Source organism: Haliaeetus albicilla, chromosome Z (genome assembly GCF_947461875.1).
Source record: "Haliaeetus albicilla chromosome Z, bHalAlb1.1, whole genome shotgun sequence".
NCBI lineage: Eukaryota > Metazoa > Chordata > Aves > Accipitriformes > Accipitridae > Haliaeetus > Haliaeetus albicilla.
In genome coordinates this window covers 15,114,261-15,134,115 of record NC_091516.1, presented here as the reverse complement: position 1 = coordinate 15,134,115, position 19,855 = coordinate 15,114,261, and the positions used below count along the sequence as shown (strand labels likewise).

The 19,855-nt window shown below is 42.4% G+C and overlaps 1 protein-coding gene across 6 annotated transcripts in view; it reads left to right on the top strand.

The window, feature by feature from the left end:
- ARHGEF28 (Rho guanine nucleotide exchange factor 28) overlaps positions 1-19,855 on the top strand; it is a 125,103-nt gene that overhangs the window by 94,591 nt on the left and 10,657 nt on the right. For all 6 annotated transcript variants that reach the window (XM_069776615.1, XM_069776616.1, XM_069776617.1 and 3 more), the window contains 8 exons: positions 676-770; positions 1,625-1,807; positions 2,627-2,758; positions 3,488-3,567; positions 7,132-7,170; positions 7,260-7,307; positions 9,103-9,582; positions 12,573-12,873. In XM_069776615.1, coding sequence (XP_069632716.1) covers positions 676-770; positions 1,625-1,807; positions 2,627-2,758; positions 3,488-3,567; positions 7,132-7,170; positions 7,260-7,307; positions 9,103-9,582; positions 12,573-12,873 — 1,358 coding nt within the window. The remainder of the gene's footprint in view (positions 1-675; positions 771-1,624; positions 1,808-2,626; positions 2,759-3,487; positions 3,568-7,131; positions 7,171-7,259; positions 7,308-9,102; positions 9,583-12,572; positions 12,874-19,855) is intronic.

The window sequence follows — 19,855 nt, the reverse complement described above, 5'->3', positions numbered from 1 at the left end:
GAGGAAAAGGCTTTTGGTTTTCATCCTGGCAGTCCAAAGCAGATGGGAGATTGGTTGGACATTTGTGGCAGCGTACTCTCTGTTCTGCATTGCACTGGATACATCCTGTGAGGTTGGGTTTTCCTCTGAGCTCAGGATTCACAGACCCCAAAACCTCACCGTCACTTCAGCCAAACTTCCCGTGTTACTTCTGGTTTCCCACTGAATCAGCAGACCCTTCCCACTCCCCATTCGGTGTCCTTACCAGCCATTGTAAGTTTCCCTCACCTTTGCTTTTGGCACTGGATGCTTTCCAGAGTCCTGCAGGTGTCCATACAACCATCTTGGGGCAATCCCCGATCATGCCTGTTATCTTCATGTCAGCTCCTTACGAATGGCAGGGAAAACATTGCTCCTTATGGGGCCCAAAATTATGCTTAGCACAGCAAACCTGTTTGAGGGCCAACCACCCATTTGCTGCACGATGCAGCCTTGCCAGAATTAAAAGTTCTTCTTCAGTCTGGTTTATGTCCAGTTACTGCTTTCTAAAGAAGTGGACAAATGGCATGCTTCTGGATTGTAGGAAAAGTTGGTGCTAATGTTGTGTTCTGTTTATTATGAATACAACACTGTATTGAAGATGAATGTATGATGTGCAGATTTTGCTTTATTCACCTTTGTCTTTCATCTTTGAAGTTGTCCAGAGGAAGAAGAAGAAGGAAAAATGAGTGAATCTGATGAGGACAGACGTATTGCTGAGGCCAAAGCATCCAGAATTCAGAAATGTCAAGGTGTGGTACTTTTCCTGCCACTCTGAGAGCTCCTGCATCCTGAGTTCAGGATGAATGAATCATGTGCCCATACTGGCTGGTGCTTTCAGAGTGGCTCAATAGGCAGAGTCACAGCAGAGAAACCTGGGGTGATCTGATGGTATAATGTGAGTTTTGAAAGAGAACCTTTTTTCCGAAACATTTTATATTTTTGCTACATTACTGTGAGTAAAAAAGAAGAAGAAAAATGAATGCTTTCGGAATAAACACTGAATTTCCCAGATTTGCATCAGGAGCAGGTAGTTTCATGTTTGTGGAAATACCTCAAATCTTCAGTAATTGTGTGGCTTTGTGCTTATTAATGGCATTTCATCCTTTGCTGCTGTTATTTTTATCTGAAAATGTAGCTGATAGGGATAAATTCTGCTTCCTTAGTTCCCCTACACCTAAATTCCACATCTTTATGCTTCTGCAAGGAGAGAAGTTGCAGCAATGTCCTTCCTGTTGAGAGCCACAGGGAAGGGCATCCTCTGCTGAGAGTAGGTATTCTTCTTTGACGTTGAGGCACTGAATCAGCACATCTTTGGCTGCCTGAGCCAAGTGCTTTTCCAGCATTGATCACTGTGGGTGCAACAGGAGGTAGCTGAGGACCACAGAGCGCAGCCAAGGCCACCTCATCAGGGCACTCTCTGCCAGGGTCTCTGCCAGCTTTCTTTAGGACGGACTATGGGATTAATTTGGTTCCTGGCCACTTATAAAAGGCCTAGCTTGAGCTAGCAATGTCTATGTGGCGTAAGGATTAGAAGGTTGAATGGAGATCATGCTTTGCCTGTAGGATAAAAAATATTAATACAGTGTTCAATTTTTGTTGACAGAATTACTGAGTAACCAGGACCAGCAGATCTGTAGTTATTTGGAAGAGAAGTTGCATATCTATGCAGAACTGGGAGATATGAGTGGGTTTGAGGATGTTCATGTAGAACCTCACCTGCTTGTCAAACCTGATTCTGGAGAAACTCCACAGGCTGCTTCATTGCTGGCAGCGGCACTCAAAGAAGGTGAGTTTGCATGGGAAGAGTGGACTGGTGGCCCTTCACATGGGCAGATAATTCAAGGTAACAAAGTACAGCTGTGTTGTTGCCTTGTGCTGCTATTCTGTCAAGTGTCAAGAACTGGCGGTGTCAAAACTTGGCAAAGGGCATTGAAGAGAAGTCTCTCAAGTTTATGCTTGTCAGATGCACAAGGTGGCACCTGCCAGACTGTGAGATAAGGGGTATGTTTAGTGTATAACATCATATGTAAGCAGGCAGAGTCTGATGTGACCAGTGCTGGGCTCCTCTGGACAAGAGACATTGACAAACTGGAGCAAATCCAGCGAAGGGCACCAAGGTGACTAGGGGGCTGTCACCTTGGCCAAGGTGACATCTGAGGAGAGGCTGAAATAGTTGGTCTGTTCAGCCTTGAGAGAAGAAGGCTTTGCGGGATCTCATTCCTGTGTAATAGGAGGATCCAGAGAAGACAGATTTTTTTGCGGAGGCACATGGTGATAGGATGAGAGAGAGGCAAGAGGCACAAGTTAGAACACCGGCAATTCCAGTTAAATGAAAGGAAAAATTATATACTGTGAGGGTGGTCAAAAACCAGAACAGGTTGTCCAGAGAGGCTGTGAAGTCTCCATCTCTGGAGATGTTAAAAGCTTGTCTGTGCAAAGCTCTGAGCAACCCAATTTTGTTCCACCAGCTTTGAGTAGGGCATTGGACTAGATGACCTCTGAAAGTCCCTTCCAACCTAAATTATTCTATGATTCTGTATCATTGATTTATGCATTAAGGAGCTATTTAAGGGGCCTCTGTAATTCTGCATGTTTTCCTCTCTAGTTGAAAGTCTCCATGTTGCTGTAATGACATCACAAGTGAGTGAAAAAGACAGATCACCAGAGGAAAGCATTGAGGAATTAAGTGTGAAGCACAGATGTAGTGCCAGTGAAATCTTGGAATCTGTTCCTGGTGGTGAGTAAAATTTGATGCTTTTACATATTCAGAGTGCTAAAATAATTGATACTGGATTGTTTTTTTTGGAAAGCTTTCTCAGTGTATTCCAGAATCAATAGAAGATAATGTAATAAAAGTTGTCTTTGGGCAAATGCTCAGATAGTGTAAATTGTCATATAACTTCATTGAAGTAAATGGATAGTTTGCCTCCACTGCACCTTTTCTGTAGCACATGCCTGCATTCAGCAATATTGAGTCAGATTTGCATATCTCCATACACTTTCTCATCATTGAGGCTTAGCTCCACAGCAAGTCTGTATTGCAGTATAGGCCATTCCCCAAGTCAGCCAATTTTTGTCAGAAGGCCTGGAAACCAGGATTGACATCCTAATAATTTCAGCTGTAAAAGGTAGCATGGATTTCTTGCAAAAAAAATGCAAATAAAGTCCTGTAAAAACTATTGCTGCAGAGCATTTTTAGTGATATGGCTATACTTCAAATTTGTGTAAGTGAAACACTACTAATTTTTAAGGTAGGAAAAACTTGATTGTTCCACCTGTGCCATCCTGGCTTCCAAATTTGTTTTACCCCAGCCTAGAATCCATTATGTAACTCCAAATTATGTAAATCTCCATTTTCAGCATCCTGTGAGTAGCTGTAAAAAAGCGTGGCCTTTGTTTCGCTAGTCAGAATATGCTTTGATACCTTTCTCTTGCATTTTATTGGGGCTTTATTTGTTAAATGCAGAAATAACAGAAGTTGAAGAATCATGTGAAGTTGATCTCAGTGTTGAAAAGGAAATGGCAGGTGCCAATCTAGAGGATAAGGTATTGTAACCAGTTTTTCTTCCTGTGTTGCACATCGCACTCTGGGCACTGGGAATGTAAATGCTGTCCAAATTTTTATGGGGTAGCTATAGACACTTCCAAAACACAAAGCACAGGATAGGCACATTTCACCCAAATCCAGATAATTCAATTTAGTAGAGGTCACTGCAATTAATAATGAATTTTTAAAAAGCAAACATAAACAATCCAAATGCAGAACGATTTTTCTGCCAGGCTTACAGATCGGTGGGTTGTCATAACAGCCACAGTGTTTTCGTACCACTTGTATGGGCCACTTAAGTGCCTGGTTCTCTGCTGTCATCATTCAATACATCCATCTCTATGGAGCTGACAATAGTATTCCCTCTACTCCCTCCTCCTATTCACAGGATGATGAAAGTCTCCTGCAATGACTGAGACCTCAGCTAATGCAAGAAAGACTTATGCATTGGAAGAACTTCGTCCTGAGAACAAGCACATAAAATAGGATGGATTGTCTTACACCAGCTTGCTTCAGAATTTTGAATTAAAACAAAATGGAGCAATTAGTGAATAGAAGAGAAACTGCCCATTTTTCAAAGTCCTATAACTCATAAGCTACTCTGGGGAAAAAGCAGAATCAAAAGGCAGTTCTGGGCAAAATTAGGAATGGCAAATTTCATGTAGCAGCAAAGTGTTAGAGTAAGAGCAGTATGAGTTACTGTGTGGAAATAAAGTGAACTGTAATTGTGGAGTCCTTAGGTGGAGAAACAGGACCACGAAAGGAATAAAGGGGAGAGGCAAGAATAGAAGATACATGACTTGAAATGGAAAGCAAAGTTTGCTAGAAAAGGAGATACTTAGCATACTGTCTTTGCATCAGATCTGAAAGAGGGCTTGTGTGCCTGAAACCTTGGGGCTTTTTTTTCTAGCTATTTCTGGAAGACTCCTGCTAATACACTAATCTGCCTATAACCTTGCCTCATGTTCAGCTCTAGGTCGTCGTCTTACCAGACCGCTGTGTTAGAAGGGATTAGGTAGAAGAGTGTGTGTGGAAAAAATGGGATGGAGACAAAAGTCCAAGTGAGGGAGCACAGAAGCTAGGTGAGGGGAAATAAAATAACCTAATAGAGTATAGAGGGGCTCAAATCTAGTCCATTAAAAGTTCCAGCTCCACATAAAAACATTTCCATTGGGGTTATAGGAAGATAGAGCGAGGCTTTTCTCAGAGGTGCACACCAAAACAATGAGCATCCAAGTCTACAGGTTGCAGCAAGGGAAATTCTCACTGTATGTAAGGAAAAAAACCAATCACCATGAGGGGGATCAAGCAGGAGCAGGTTGTCCAGAGAGGTTGTGGGGTCTCCATCCTTGGAGGTTTCCCACATTTGACTGGAGAAGGCCCTGAGCAACTTCATCTAACTTTGAAGGTAGCCCTACTTTGGGCTGCAGCTGGACTAGAGGCATCTGCAGCAAACTCCTCCACCCTAAGTTACTCTTCTGGTCTGGCCTGCTGTTTGGGCAAGACTCATGGCACATCTTACCATGTCAGAATTAGACTTACCAGGAGGTGGCAGAACGAGCAAACGAAACAGGCGAGGCAAGGGCTTTCAAGGGCGGAGGATGTTCTCCTGCCCGCCTTCGGTCGCCGGGTGGGCAGTCCTGGGGTGGTGGGGCAGCAGCACCGGGCTCAGGCCAGCTGGCCTGGGAAACCAAGAGCCGGACAGCCGGAGCGAAAGCCCCCAGCTCGGAGCTTAGACGCTGACCAAGCATCAGAAGGAAGAGTGTTGCCTGTGCAACACGTGGCATCCCAAGCAGGCAGCTGTGAGAGGTGGTCTCCATCTCGTCCCCCCTGCTCCTGCCTCGTAATCGCATCTCCGGGGGATTGTCTGAGGCGCTGTGCACGCAGCCTGCCCTGGGATCTGACCGTCCTCATCTCCACTGCTGCTCATCACTCTGAACCAAGGTGCTAGGGAAGAGTGGCAGGGAGGTGGTGGTGGCCTGCAGCACAGGTTAAACTGCTGAATATATTTGCTTCGGACCTAGCTGGACTTACAGGGCTTGTGCTGAAGCTGTAGTGGTGCAGCTGCAATGCTGCTGTCACCCCGGCTAGCTCGACTAAACCTGCCTTGGGCTCGTCCCCCAGCGCTCAAGTGGTGCTGCAGTGAGGAGACCACAGGCACCTGGGGCGGCCACTTGCTAGCCCTTGGCCGTGCCACAGCCAGCTAAGCCTTCAATGCCCCTGTACGCCTCCTTTATTAAATTAAAAAGGGCTTCAAAAACTGAAAGAAGCCCCATTCTTGTTCAGCATGTGAGCTCTCCTCTTCCTCACCCTGCCGGCATCTCCTTCTCCTCTCTCAGCCCTGCTCTTTCTCCTTGCCTGCTGCTCATCTTGGCCGCCTAGCAAAGGGAAAGTGGAGCTCCCTTGTGTTAGTCCTTGTGTTGCACTGAGGCATCCGTGCAAGGTCTTCTGCTTCTCACAGCAGAGCCGAGCAGTTACGTGGCTCCTGGGTGCAGTGAGAAGCGGAGGAGGAGGTGAGGACGTGGAGAGGGAATGGAGGGAAATACCGAACAGAGATAACGAGAGAGAGAAGTGGAAGAAATGCTGCAGCCGGTGCTCCCTTTCCCCCTAGCTTGTCTGCGTTGAGCTGTGTTTCGGGGCCTGGCCTTTTTAATCTACATTTTCAGTTATTGCAGCTAAATGGAGCAGCTCCTTTGCTCTCTGTGGTGGAAAATGAGACTCAGTAGAGAACTTAGGAAAATCGGAGAGAGAGAGCAAATACTCCACAAACCCTCCTCTGCTCCTCTGAAAAAAAAAAAAAAAGAGAAAAATCATACTGGAAGTCTTTTCAGTGTAGCCTCAGAAGGGATTGTATTTTATTTCTCCACCGTTTCACCTTATCTTTCTCAGACGAGCTGTTCTTCATGATGAAGGGATTATGGGTGGCTTCACCCCATAAATTTAGAAAGCTTCTTAGGAAAATGGAGCAGGGTGGAAAGTGTGAAGGGGCTGAGCCTTGCTGCAGTGGACAGTAGTATCCACGCTGGTGCATTTTGCAGAGTATAGGGGGCACACAGCCTTTGCTCAGCACCTCAAAGCACGTATAAGGCATTCACCGTAACCCACTGATGTGACTTCTGCTAGCTTCTTGCTCCATTAGTGTCACTGTTTTTGAAAAGTCTTGTACTGTTTCATCCTACTATAAGTAATCTAAACCCACTGTGCTGTATACACAGAAGTTTGATTGCTGTATTTCAAAACTGTCAAGTAAACAAAGAATGAATGGAAATGTCTTTTCTGTGTAGCATTAGTCATGAGAGGATTAAAATTGTGGATGAAATATTTTTGTTTTTACAGTTGTGCTTAGAATCTCTAGTGATTTCCACAGAAACTCCAGTGTTGATGAATTATTAGTCTTTGTAGGTTATTGCTTGTATTTTCACATACCCACAAAAAGGTTTGACTCAGCACTGCATATATGAGTGATATGAATGTCTCCACTAGTTTAAAAAAAAATAAATTACCTAGATGATACAATTCTAAAGTTAAAACCTACTTTTTAAAGCAACATGTGTTTATTTTAGGGAGGAAGTATGAGTTTCCCAGGATCTACAGGGACAGAGGTGAGTTTATTTAAACCCCAGACAGAATGTAGTAACTATTTAGTTAACAGTGGTCAAACCTTTGAAAATCCTTCTCTTTTATTTTCTAGATTGTACAAACAATCCAGAACTTAACCCGTCTCTTGTACAGCATACAGGTGACTACTCCACTGCTAACTTTGTAGAGTAATTAGTCTTAATAATTTACTTCTTAATGTTTGTTTTCATCTTGCCCTACTTTTAGACATCATGTCAGTGAATACTTATCTCTACCGACTGTTGCATAAGTTGTCATGTAATATATTTTTATTCTACATCAGTGGTAGGTTTCTTTTAAGAACTGAATATTGCTTGCTTGCTTGGAGATCAACCCCCCACCCCCCCAAAATCTAGGGGGAAAGTAAAATGATGGCTTTAACAGAACTGATGTAATTTCATGTACAGATTTCTAAAATTATAGTTCAAAATATTGAAAAATTTTAGTATTTTGTTTAGAAAATTCTCCTGGCTATTAGTAAACAGTGCCTCTGCCACTTACATAGCAAACTCAACCCAATTTAGATATTTCGATCTCAATTAATTATTGCATATGTTCTGTAGGGCCTTAGACTGAAGTTTTTGCCTCTTCCATGCTAAGTTTGAATGTTTTAACTTATTTTTTCTTATTTAGATGCAGTTTTATAGTTTTATTTTAAAATATTTCATTTAAGTATGTTTAATTTTTAGACCCTCTTGACGTTAGCATATTTCATAATAATCCTGGAAACCTTGGGCTTAGAAGTTAAGTGGATTGAAGCAATGCAAAAGCGAAATAAAAAGCTTGTAATTCAGGCAAAATTTTTGAAAAATTGAAAAAGAGATAGCTTAATACGAGAGGGGCAGTAAGGCAGTAAGGCTTGGGATAGTGCCTTAATCATTCAGACCATGAATTGGCAGTATAGGTGCAGAGAAACAAGCAGGGATCCTGTCCTTGCCCTGTTTACAAATCACTGGAACTGACCCAATACTGGAGGAAGAGGCAAGAAAAGTGGGAACTGCACACTGCATAAAGTTAAAAACTCTTTCTGGGTGGACAGCGTGGGGTAACAGGGCTGTGGGAATTCTCTGGGAATGTCTGCTGAAGTAGATTCCCATGCCAGCTCTTGAAGATAGGCTGAGCAATAAGTGCCTCAGCAGATCTAGGGCTTTCTTGCTTTTCTTTCTTCTTAATCCCAGCTATTTATTTTTGTGTTATTGGAGGATGTCACAATCTTTAATGCAAACAATGTCACAACATCCTTGTGAAGGACGGAATATAGCGCTCTCAGTTGTAAAATAAACTACTGAAACATCAAAACTGAAATCATTACTATACTGCAGATTTCTGCCAGCACAGGTATCTTGGTCAGGTGCATGTAGCAGTATGGTCCTGGTGCCATGGCTCTGTTGGCAGGTGCCTGTAGGACTGATGTTAGTAGGACTGCACTGTTGCCAGTTAGCAAGGAGAGCCTTAGGGTTGGAGTGAGTTGTGCTGGAAACAGTACAGTTTTATCTGTATAAGCCACATCTGTGTTAGGAATACTTTGTTGAGTGTAGCATTCCCAGTGCCTTAATGCCCTCTTTAACATGAAAAATCATTTTTCCTCTGTGTCTTAACATCCTCTGACAGAACAGGACCCCAGCTGTAACTGAAGTGCATATGCACAGCTGTAACGTAAACGTATAATAATAAGTGTAAACCAGAAGCTGTGTGAAAAGTGCTTGAAATGGTTGAGTGCTTTTAGAAACATGTCTTGGTAAAGGCATGAACACAGCATTTTCTCTACTTGCATGAGGAATAACCTCGTCAAAAGCATTTAGCGCCGATATTATGGGAGGTTGAAGTATTTGCATACAATGCTTCTATGTAAAAATACAGAAATGGATTAATGCTAATATTTCAGCATTTGTGTCTGATTTTTTTGTGGTGTCTAGGCAGCACTAGCTATCCAGGACAGCCACAGAGAGCTCCGTAGGTTACTTCTGCAAGAGAATGAGAAGACTGGTCGGGGCCATGGTTCTCGGCTAAACCTCCTTCTGGAACAAGAAAAATGCCAGAATCTGGAAAAACAAAGGGTGGAGCTGGCCAACATACACAAGCTGAAGCAGCAGTTTCAGCAGGAGCAGCAGCGGTGGCTACGTGAATGTGACCAGCGGCAGCGGGAGCAGGAGGCAAGGGAGGGCCAGCTGGGGCAGCGGGAGAGGGAGTGCAGGTGCCAGGAGGAGCTGCTGGAGAAGAGCCGACAGGGACTGGCGCTGCAGCTGCAGGAGTACCAGCAGAGCTTGGAGAGGCTCCAGGAGGGCCAGAAAATGGTGGAGAGAGAAAGAGACAGTGTGAAAATGCAGAAGAAACTCCTCTGGCACTGGAAGCACGGTCAACAAAGTAGCCTGTTGTCATCCACAGGGAGCTATGAGGTGTGTGGTTCCCCACTGTAATTATATCCCCGACTGCAGACATAGAGAGACCTTCCTTGATGAACAGACTAGTACATCTGGGTTTTGTTGGTTGACAATGTAATGAGTGAGCATGTGGGAAGCTGAGGCACAGGCATATCCAAGGGCTTTGTTTGAACCTCATGAAGTTTAACCAGGGGAAGTGCAAAGTCCTGCCCCTAGGAAGGAACAACCCCATGCATCAGTATATGCTGGGGGCCACCCAGCTGGAAAGCAGCTTTGCGGAAAAGGACCCGTGGGTCGTGGTGGACACCATAAGCCAACAATGTGTCCTGGCCACAAAGAAGGCTAATGGTCTCCTGGGCTTCATTAGGCAAAGTGTTGCTAGTAGGTCAAGGGAAGTGATCCTTCCCCTCTACTCTGGCCACACCTGGAGTGCTGTGTCCAGTTCTGGCTCCCCAGTACAAGAGACACATAGAGCTACGGGGTGGGGGGGGTGGAGAGGGTTGAGCGGAGCGAGGCAGAGGTGGGTGTCCAGTGAAGGGCCAGAAAAATGTTTGAGGGACTGGGGCATCTATCCTATGAGGAGAGGCTGAGACTGTTCAGCCTGGAGAAGAAAAGGCTCATGGGGGTCTTGTTAATGTATGTAAATACCTAAATGGAGGGAGTAAAGAGGATGGAGCCAGGCTCTTTCCAGTGGTGCCCAGTGATAGGCCCAGAGGCAATGGGCACAAACAGAAACACAGGAGGTTCCCTCTGAACATCAGGAAACACTTTTTTCCTGTGAGTGTGACCGAGCAGGAGCAGGTTACCCAGGGAGGTCATGGAGTGTCTATTGTTGGAGATATTCAAAAGCCATCTGGACATGGTCCTGGGCAACTTGCTGTGGGTGGCCCTGCTTGAGCAGAGGGGTTGGATCAGATGACCTCCAGAGGTCCCTTCTAGTCTTAGCCATTCTGTGATTTTAAGCTGGGTGCCCTACAGAAGCCAAACTCAGATGGATGGGTATTAAATTGAAGAGATGGAAATTGTGAGAATCTGTGTTATATTCTGCTTTGCTGCTGTGTTTGCAAGATACATTGTGTGTCCTGCCTCTTGTAGGAAGGCTAAATTATTGTAATGCTTGACACATACAAAGCTTTTAGTGAAGTCTTTGGCTGCTGTCCTTGTTCCTGGACAACAGCACTGTCTTCAGTGAGGAAAAGTGGCTGCTCCAGGGGTGGGAAGCTCCAGGCTCCTGTGAACCCCACGTGTCAGGCCTTCCCCTGAAAGGAGCCACTCCTTAGGGGAAGAGGTTGGTGTGTGACTCCATTGCTGACAGTATAATTCCTTGGAGATGGTTATTATTAGGGGATGCAATTTAAAGTAGCTCTGAAGCTGCTTAAGCATTTAACACTAAAAATGATGTAAGTTTTTGTTGAGGGTGAAGGATAGAGGCTGACTCTGAACTCAACTGTCTGGTGCTCACCTGCCAGTTGGGACCTGGCTTCTAGTCCCTGCCTCGGTGAGTATGGTCTTGATTTCCATTACTGTTCTCTAAAGCACCTGAAAATCAAAACATTTTGCCTGGCTTTTGCATATATTGAAAGCTCGCTGACCCAAACAGCTTTTTTTTTTGCTCAGGTTTTCATTTTCACAAGAAAATCTGTAGAGCCTTTCTTTAGGCCATCACCTCCCTAGTTTTTCAGCTGGCAACTGACCCATAACGGGCAGTGACCATTTGGTGTCTAAGCCTGTGCCTGCATGAGGGGGTGAAGGGTTGGCCTCTGACCTCCCCCTTTTCATCTGGCTTTTGTGAACACTGTGTGAACATGACTTATCCATATATGCTTGCCCAGCCCAAACAAGGAAGACACTTCTTACTAGTATAGCTTGCAGTACAATTTTGACTTGTTTAGCAGTGCTTAAGAAGTGGATGGTAAAACTGAAACTGAACTTGCCTGTCACTTTTAATGGATGGGACTTCTGAAGTCTTTTGAGCAGAGGAAGTTGAAGAATGATAGCCTGATGCAGGGATGGCCGGAATTGCACAGACGGAGAGGCAAAATAATGAAATGCTGAGTGTCAGAGAGTAGTAGTTCTTAATCTAATATTTCATGTGTAAGACTACTTGTATTTTTATTTCAAGTAAACTGCATGGCTTTGGATGCATTCCAGGCCTTGGGATCATCTTTGTCCTGCGTTTTCCACTACCGTACTCCCTGCAGGAGCAGGGCTGGCTGGGTGGTTGCCAGTCAGCCAGTATTCCTAGCCCAGTGTTTTCACCATTACACTGAACCTAGCTTGTTTTGGATGACCAAACATTGCAGTAACTCACACTGCTACTGCTGCTTTTTTGTGAGCTCAGCCTTGATAAACAGCTCCAGGCAGGCAGTCTTTGCAGGAGTTGCATTTGCAGCCCCTGGGAGCCACGTCCACTTGCTGAATGCTGTTTGCCATCCCCAATTTGACTGCTGCAGTCCTGTTCTCTATGATTACCTGTCTACGTGAGGTACAGTGTTATTTTTGGATTGCAGTGTACATAGATTTATATACGTGAAGTGGCACCTCGTTGAGCCATGGGGCAAAATGTTAACCCCCTCAAAGGAGTCAGCAATGCTCAGTGCATTCCAGGTAGCAACCCTTTGTTATTTGCTATTTTGCAATTATTAATGAGTTTTCCTGCGTTTTGAGGGGAGCTAAGGCAAAATGTACTAGTTTATAACTGTTTACTCCTGAAAGCACATCCAATTTAACATGTTTTGAGGTTAACTTCTGGGAAATGAGGTGACTGTTGGCTATGAATCCCCATTCTGTCTGGCAGTTAATGTTATGTATCCTGGTATAAGGATTCTTCAGGACGATGCTCGTAGTCATATGGTTTAGCTCTAGGTGATCCTGTGAGGAGCAGGGAGTTGGACTTCATGATTCTTATGGGTCTCTTTCAACTCAAGATATTCTGTGATTCTGTGATTCTGGTGCTGGACAAAAGTGAAAATGCTGTTCTCTGGGTTTTTTTCCCCCTTCTGCAGATAATGGGACATAATCAATTGGACAGCTTACATGGCGAAAATACATTCTACTTAAATGAAGCTGTTGTGTATGTGTCTCTAAGCAGTCTCAACAGATCAGATTCTTCTCTCGTTTATGAGGATGGTGTGTATGGGCTGAACATCTCAAATTCTGATAGAGCAAGGACTAGTGAAAATCAGGTGGACCTCAAAGTGGACACTTCTTGTCAGCCAGCGTTAACCAGTGCACTGTGGAAATCCACTGGTCCTTACCAGCAGATGTCTTTTTCCAGCAAAACCATCAAGGATGCCTTTAATAATGGTAATTAACACTTTATTTAATTAACAAGTAGTATGGGCAGTTTGCCACCTCGCAGAATGAATAATCCCAGGAATGAAGATGGTGGAAGCAATAGATTTTGCTAAAACAATTGCATGCTACTTTGCAAGCTTGTTGAGGGTAGGTGAGAAAATGAGGAGAACAGAAATGCAGAAAACTTGAAAAAAAGCCAGAAAAACCCTGTTTGTGTTTGTATACCAGTACTCAGAATGTTATTCCCTCCGAATCCTTTCCCAATGCTTTTTTACTTGGGTTTGGTTTTTTTGTGAGCTGAAGTCACTCTTACTGTTTCGAGTGCATTTTATTGGCTGTTTTAGAACATATGTGCATTACTTGATGATTTCTAGTTAGAATAACTTTTGATTGACCATCTTAAAATGATAATCAGTGGTCAAACACCCTCTGAAAGACTCCGTAGTTTTGGAAAGAAAATTACATCATTTTTAAGGGATAATACAATATTTGACAATAAGTTTCCATGTTAGTAAAAATAACTCTTACTGCATTACCTTTCTTTATTCTTGTATTTTACCAGAATCCCCAAAGATACGTAGATTGCATGGCAGTTATTGATGGTGATTACCAAAATGAGTGGAAGAGGCCACCTATTTAAGCACTGCATTGCATTGAAAATTCCCTGAAGAACTTAAAAATACACTAATGAGAAACTCTAAACTATCTGGGTTTTATTTCTCATGGTGCACAACCCTGGTTTTGATCTGATTTGGTGTCTGCATTCTTTGATTATTGTGAGAGTTGTAGAGCAGCATGTAAAAAACACAGCAGCTAAAAGTCTTAGGGGACAATGGTGTGCTTTTAGTGTAATAGATTAAGCAATTTGGTGGGATTTTCCTGCACAGTTGTGAAATTCACGTGAGACATGGCAAGTCAACACTGCAGCAGTGCCCAAGCTCCCATTTTTTCTGCAGCTGGCAGTGCAGGATGACTTCTGTCCTAACATCAGCTGCATGCAGGTCAGGTCACAGCAAAGACCAGTGAGCAGCAGGATCAGAAGTTGAAAACATACACAGGTACAATGGTTTTTAACTGTCTTAGGCCAAACCTTGAAGTTGTTCAAATAAAAAGTCCTTGATTAAGGCACCTGCTGCTTAGTACTCCTTGTGATGTATTAAGCAGGCATCCACTACAGCCTTACTAGTCCTTGGTACATGGATTGCCAAAATAGCATTTTATAATCAAAGGTAGGGCAGGCTAGCCTCATCACGACAATCAGCAAACCAAGCTGATTAGTAAAAGAGATTAATATTTCTAAAAATGCCTAAACAATTAGCCTGGTGAAACTTGTTCTAGTTTGACTGAAGTTGTCATTTTAGTAATAGGTTAGCTAAGGTAGCGCAAATTTTAAAAGGAACACATATGTGGGTTTAAACCTCTCAAAAGTGGATTAGCTTGCACTGGCAAACATTCAGATGCAAGCTAACCAGGATACTTTCTACTGAGCCCACATAAGAGTGTCTGGTTTAATTAAACTGGCTTGTACCAGTTTAATTGCACTGATTCTAAGATAAGCTGGTGGAGCTTCAGTATGTAAAGATGCCCTTCACCTACAATGGGCCAGCTTTGTGTTCACTGGCTGTCACTGCATCTTTTGTAAACATCCTTATCTTGCCCTGGTAGTGGGGCACCGGTGCAGTCCCACCAGCCTGGGGACCAGCACTGGCTACAAAGTCTGCCCAAGAGGTAGGGTAAGAGGCTAGTGTGAGTCTCTCTGGCTATGTCATGTCTGTAAAACCTGCAGTTACTGCTTTGACTGAGTCACAAGGTGCCTTTGGCAAAGCAGTGCAGCAAATCCTTGCAGCATCCTGATGGTGTAGATGGTGCTGCGAAGCCCCCTGGCGCGTTGCTGGAGCAGGCAGGGCTGAGAGCCTCCCCCAGAGAGATATGCCATCACATTCCACAGTCACATTTGTGATTTGGAGGGTGACAAGCATTCTATGCTCTGATCATGCAGTGCATGAGCCTGCACAATTCACACTTGCTTCTGTCATGCATCAGGAGCCCACTGTATGGGGAGCGGGTAATGAGAAGAACACTAAACTTCCCCCCTGAAAGACAGATGGCATCTGAAGCCCCAGCAAATGGCTCTGCACATGGAAATGAAATAAATCACTTGTTCCTAAGCAATGTGAATCAAGCTGAGCAGTATGAAAGTTTCATACAAGGAAGCTGATTTCCCTTTTTTGGGGTTGTGGTTGTTTTTTTTTTTGCTATGCTTTTTCCCCAAAGAGTTGAGCAGAGTTTAAGAAGGTCTCTAAACTTGTGCTTCCATTTCCTGACACCTCTGCAGGATATAGTCAGTTCCGATCACTGTGAAGGAAAACCAACAGAGATGCAATGAGAGAAAGACTAGAAAGAATTTTAAAGTTATCTGAAACTTTTAATATTTTCATGTGGATGAATGTTTCATGACATTTTACTGCATTTTTCAACCAGCTCTATGTATAAAGTCTCATAACCATCTTTCAAAAAACATTCCTAAGTAATAAGTCAAAAGAGAACTAAGAAACAAATACTGAGTATGGTTTACTGGAAATAGCCACGTACCAGATACATGGCCAGATCTTGCATATAGTAAGTTTTGTGTGTACACAAAAGGAATTTCTTTGTTTTGATTAATTCTCCTAGAATTATTAGGCATCTTGTAAGAAGTCTGGCCTGTCAAAAAAAACTTAAATTATTTAATGAGAAACACCACCTGAACATGTTGTCAAGGAGTTAATCATGCTGCATTCTACCGTATGTTAAGTACTATCCAATTTAGCTTCATAAATACACTCAGATGGAAACGGCTACATTCCTCCAGTGCATAATTTTCCATTCATATTTTCTAAGGTAAGACATATGTCTCTTCACATAGCTAGCATCATGAGTATATATCATTGTTTTATGTGTATGGGAGGGAACTTTACTAAAGACCTTGGGGCAAGTTCCCACAAAGCTGAAACTGGCACAAGTACACTCGCTAGAAAAGGTGTGTCAGTCAACAGGAGGAGAATATGATTGAAAGAAAAATGTGTTAATGCTTTACACTAATGGTTATGAAATTATCTGCATGAAAGAAGACAAGTACTTTGGCTAATTAGGAATCGGGAAGTATAGGTTTTGTGTCAGACTAGACTGAGAATTGAATAAATTACTCTTGCATTTAATTGACATGTCAGGTTAACTAGCTGAAGTGATGCCTAAGGATTTACCTATGGATTCACCTCTTTGATTTCAGGAATCAGTGCATTTTTAATTCTTTTAAGCTTTGAAGTGAGTAGCATTGTTCACTGGTATTGCCTTTAATTTTTTTTATTCAGATGTTGTAGCTACAGGAATAGAGTTAAAAAGTGATAGATCTGGAAAACTGCACTGAAACTTGATTGTGGGAGATTTTTTTTCCCCAGACATTTGCAGTGTTAGCATGAAAAATCTTTATGCATGATGGAGTGAAAAATATAATTTAAATCTTTATGGGGAACATAGAAAAACCTGTGATCTCCATAAACAGCCAAATGCAAAACAGGAAGCAAAAATGGGGCTCTTTGATTAATGTGATTTTAATCTTATTTTAAAGGACAGAAATTTGTACATGTATGCATATAAGCAAATGAGATGGCTTGATTTTGGCAAAATAATCTGTTTATAGTGGTTTTCATCAAAGAAAGTGGTTTCCAGAGATGTAAAATATTTTATTTGCAATAGAAAAAGCAAAAACCCCAGAAACAATGAGTAGTATCCTATAACTCCATTTTTTCCCCTTATTCTTTATAAGAAATTCCTTTCCTATTCCTTAAGGTGGATTGTGCTAATGGTGATTGCGCTGTTGAACCTGTTCTTAAAACTGTAGATCAGATTAATTTGTTTTAGTTTCCCATTGGTTATTGAGATGATGTTTAGAACAGCACGTTATTTTTTGGCTACCTTAACATCAGCTGTGGCCTAATGAGATTGTGTAAGAGTATCTGCATATGTTTCCATCAGGGAGGTTGAGGATGGCGCTGTATGTGCCTGGCTCTTTTCTCATATTTGTGTGAGATGAATTTGTTGCAGTCAGAAGAGGTGTACAATGTAAAGCTGATGCAAGTGTGGTAAAAACAGGTGAAATACGCTGTGCACTACAGTGTTAAAAAGCCGTCTGAAGATGTACAAGCTGTTTCCCCCTGGTTCCAAGTCAGCACAGGATTTTGGCAAGGGGTGAAGCTCAGTAACTCAGGGCCTTATTCAAATAAGCATAGCTACTGCTGCCAGCACTGGAGGTGGTTAATGGGATCCCATATTGAGGACTTTGTTGAATAAGATCGCTTTCATCAATTGGAACCTGTTAAATAATGACTAGCTTCCACAAAGAAAGTCTTCACTGTTCTGCATATGTGACTGTTGTGAGTTAATTCCTGTACTATTGCTGCTGTATGAACTCCTCCTGAGTATATCCGACCTGTTTGTCTTCTGAGCTGGAACGTAATTGTGCCCCATAGAGCACACACTTTACATGTCTCCTGTTTAAACAGCATCCTTCATAGCCAACAGCAGGCCAACCTCTTACCATCTGCGGAGTGGCATGTGAGGATGCTTTTCTGCCTATTTTGAGTTTTTCTGTTGTGTTTCACAATATTTTTTATAGTGCCGTTTTTTTCACTGTTTGCCCTGCACAGTGAGTGAATTCTTTCTGTTGCTCTTTCACTTGAGAAGAGGGAAGGAGGGAAGTCTTTTAAAAGGAAGGGATGACATGACTGTGGAGCTGCAGGTTTGTCAGAGAGCCTCCTGAGCAGATGTGATATTTTGAGCTACTTTAAACTTTCTGTCTTTTTTAATTGAGTAGAAGCCAAATTGAGAACATGCAATTAATTCCAAATTGCTCTTTATGCGTTCAACATATTCCTTCTACTCTTAGGATGGATGGCTGCATGGATGTGCACAGAGCCCATTCAGTGCTCAATATAAGTTATAATGAGAATAAAACGAAATGGAGCTATAAGAATATGAAGTTGAGTAACATTAGCACCTGCATCTCCCAAGTTCAAAATCACATTGATTTATTAGAACAAGTAAGATCTTACTTTTCACTCTGCAACAGATAACAGCAAATTTGCCTCCTCTGAGTTTTGTGCTCTGCCATAAGACATCAGTGTCTGTGGGATACTTGGTAGAAGTGAATCACAGGGGAAGTCTTTTTTTCCTCTTGGGAATAACACTGCCATTTGTTTAAAGCAGATGGCAAAAGGGATTAAATCACATGGCAGAGTGATACTAAAGTAAAAAATATGTCATTATATGTTATCTGCAATTAGTATATTTCAAGTAACGCTTTTCAGCTTTGCAGCACTAGGGTTTGTAGTTCTGTTACTAATTTTCTCATCTCAAAACACTTTTTCTCATTTCTGAACATAACCACAGTAGATGCAGCAGTATTACATAACCTTTTAATTAAGGCAGTTAATGATGTGCTGGTTTTATTTGTATGCTTAATGTAAGTACCGAATTTCCTGTGTAATGCCTGTCTGATTTTATTCTTTCTAATATCTTCTCATTTAGAGCTCATTCATTAGAAGAGAAGTTTAAAATAGTGCACGTCTTTAAGGTGATGAATGGAGGGAAGAGATTGTCCATCCCTGTCTTTTGAGGTACCACTGGTGTTGGTGTAAATCTGCACATCATACTCAGGGTTTCATTGCCTGCAGACTTCTTAAACGACAACAGGACAATGGCCAAATCTTTCTCATTTTCCTCATATTTACAGTTCCTGCAACTTAAGTGCAATGGTTTTTGAAGTCAGTGGAATTACTGGCACCAATGAAACTGGAATGGTTTGGCCCATATCTCTTACATGCAGATCTGCTCTTTACTTAGGTGAGGGTGTTCCAATAGATACGGGTTTTAGGGAAGTGGAAGGAGAGAAAGGATCATGATTTGAAGCAGAAGACCCTGGGCAGGGGGTCTTTTGCCAGACAACTGGTTTGTAGTGAAGCAGCTCCAGCTCAGGGTTGTGCAGAGCTGTGACTTTGGCAGCAAGTCCACAGGGAAAGAGGTGATCTCTCAGGAAAAGCAGTCACAAAACAAGAGTCTTGCTAATTGTTGTTTGATGTCAGGAAGATTCCTTGGGAGGTCCGTGCTTTCGTCAGGTAATGTGATCTGTGGGTGGAGACCTGGTTGCGTGCCCTGCTTTAGTACATTAAAATTGTTTTGTATACGTTTTATAATGGAGTTAGAGCCTGAAATAGATGCACAAGTATGAATAAATAATGCATCCTAATGGCTGGGAGAAGCTGTTTATGGATGATCACATTTTGCAAGATACTGAGTATGCAAACACACCCTGTAAAATCATGTAGCTGAATCACCAAGTGTATCTGGCTTATTTTGAAAAGTACAATCTCATTTTAATTATTTAGTATAATACTTTACATATTCCAGGAAATGGCCTGTAGCATGTTTTATAAAAGTAATGAAGTCTTAGTAATATGAAACCTCCTCAGCAGCATCTGCTGTTAAATATTTATTGAGAAACTGGGGAGGATTGTCTGTCTTTTACTGGCATTCATCACAGGAGCACCCAGTTGCCTTCCACATAAATTATATTGGCCATAGCCAAACTACTAGAGGAGATTTTGTGAAGTATCTTGTTCTGCCTCCCCAGATGCTATAGAAAACTTTCCTTTGGGTGTAAATTTTTGGTGGCACAGTAGATGGGAGGAGTGTTGGTGCTGTTTTGGAAGTTGGTTTTAGTTTAATCGAATAGCAAGACTTCCAGCAGTCACCTGCCAAGATTCCTTAAGCGTCCCTTGGAAGTTTGATCTAGAGCTGGAACGTAAATGATACAAAAGTAAATGCGATTTGGCTGTATTCGTTTAGGGTCTGCCATAGAAAAATAAAAGAAATCCATGTGCCTTTAAAAGTAATTGAATATATTCCATGTTAAAGAATACATGACAGACAGGGAAAGTAGTATATTTGGCAAGGA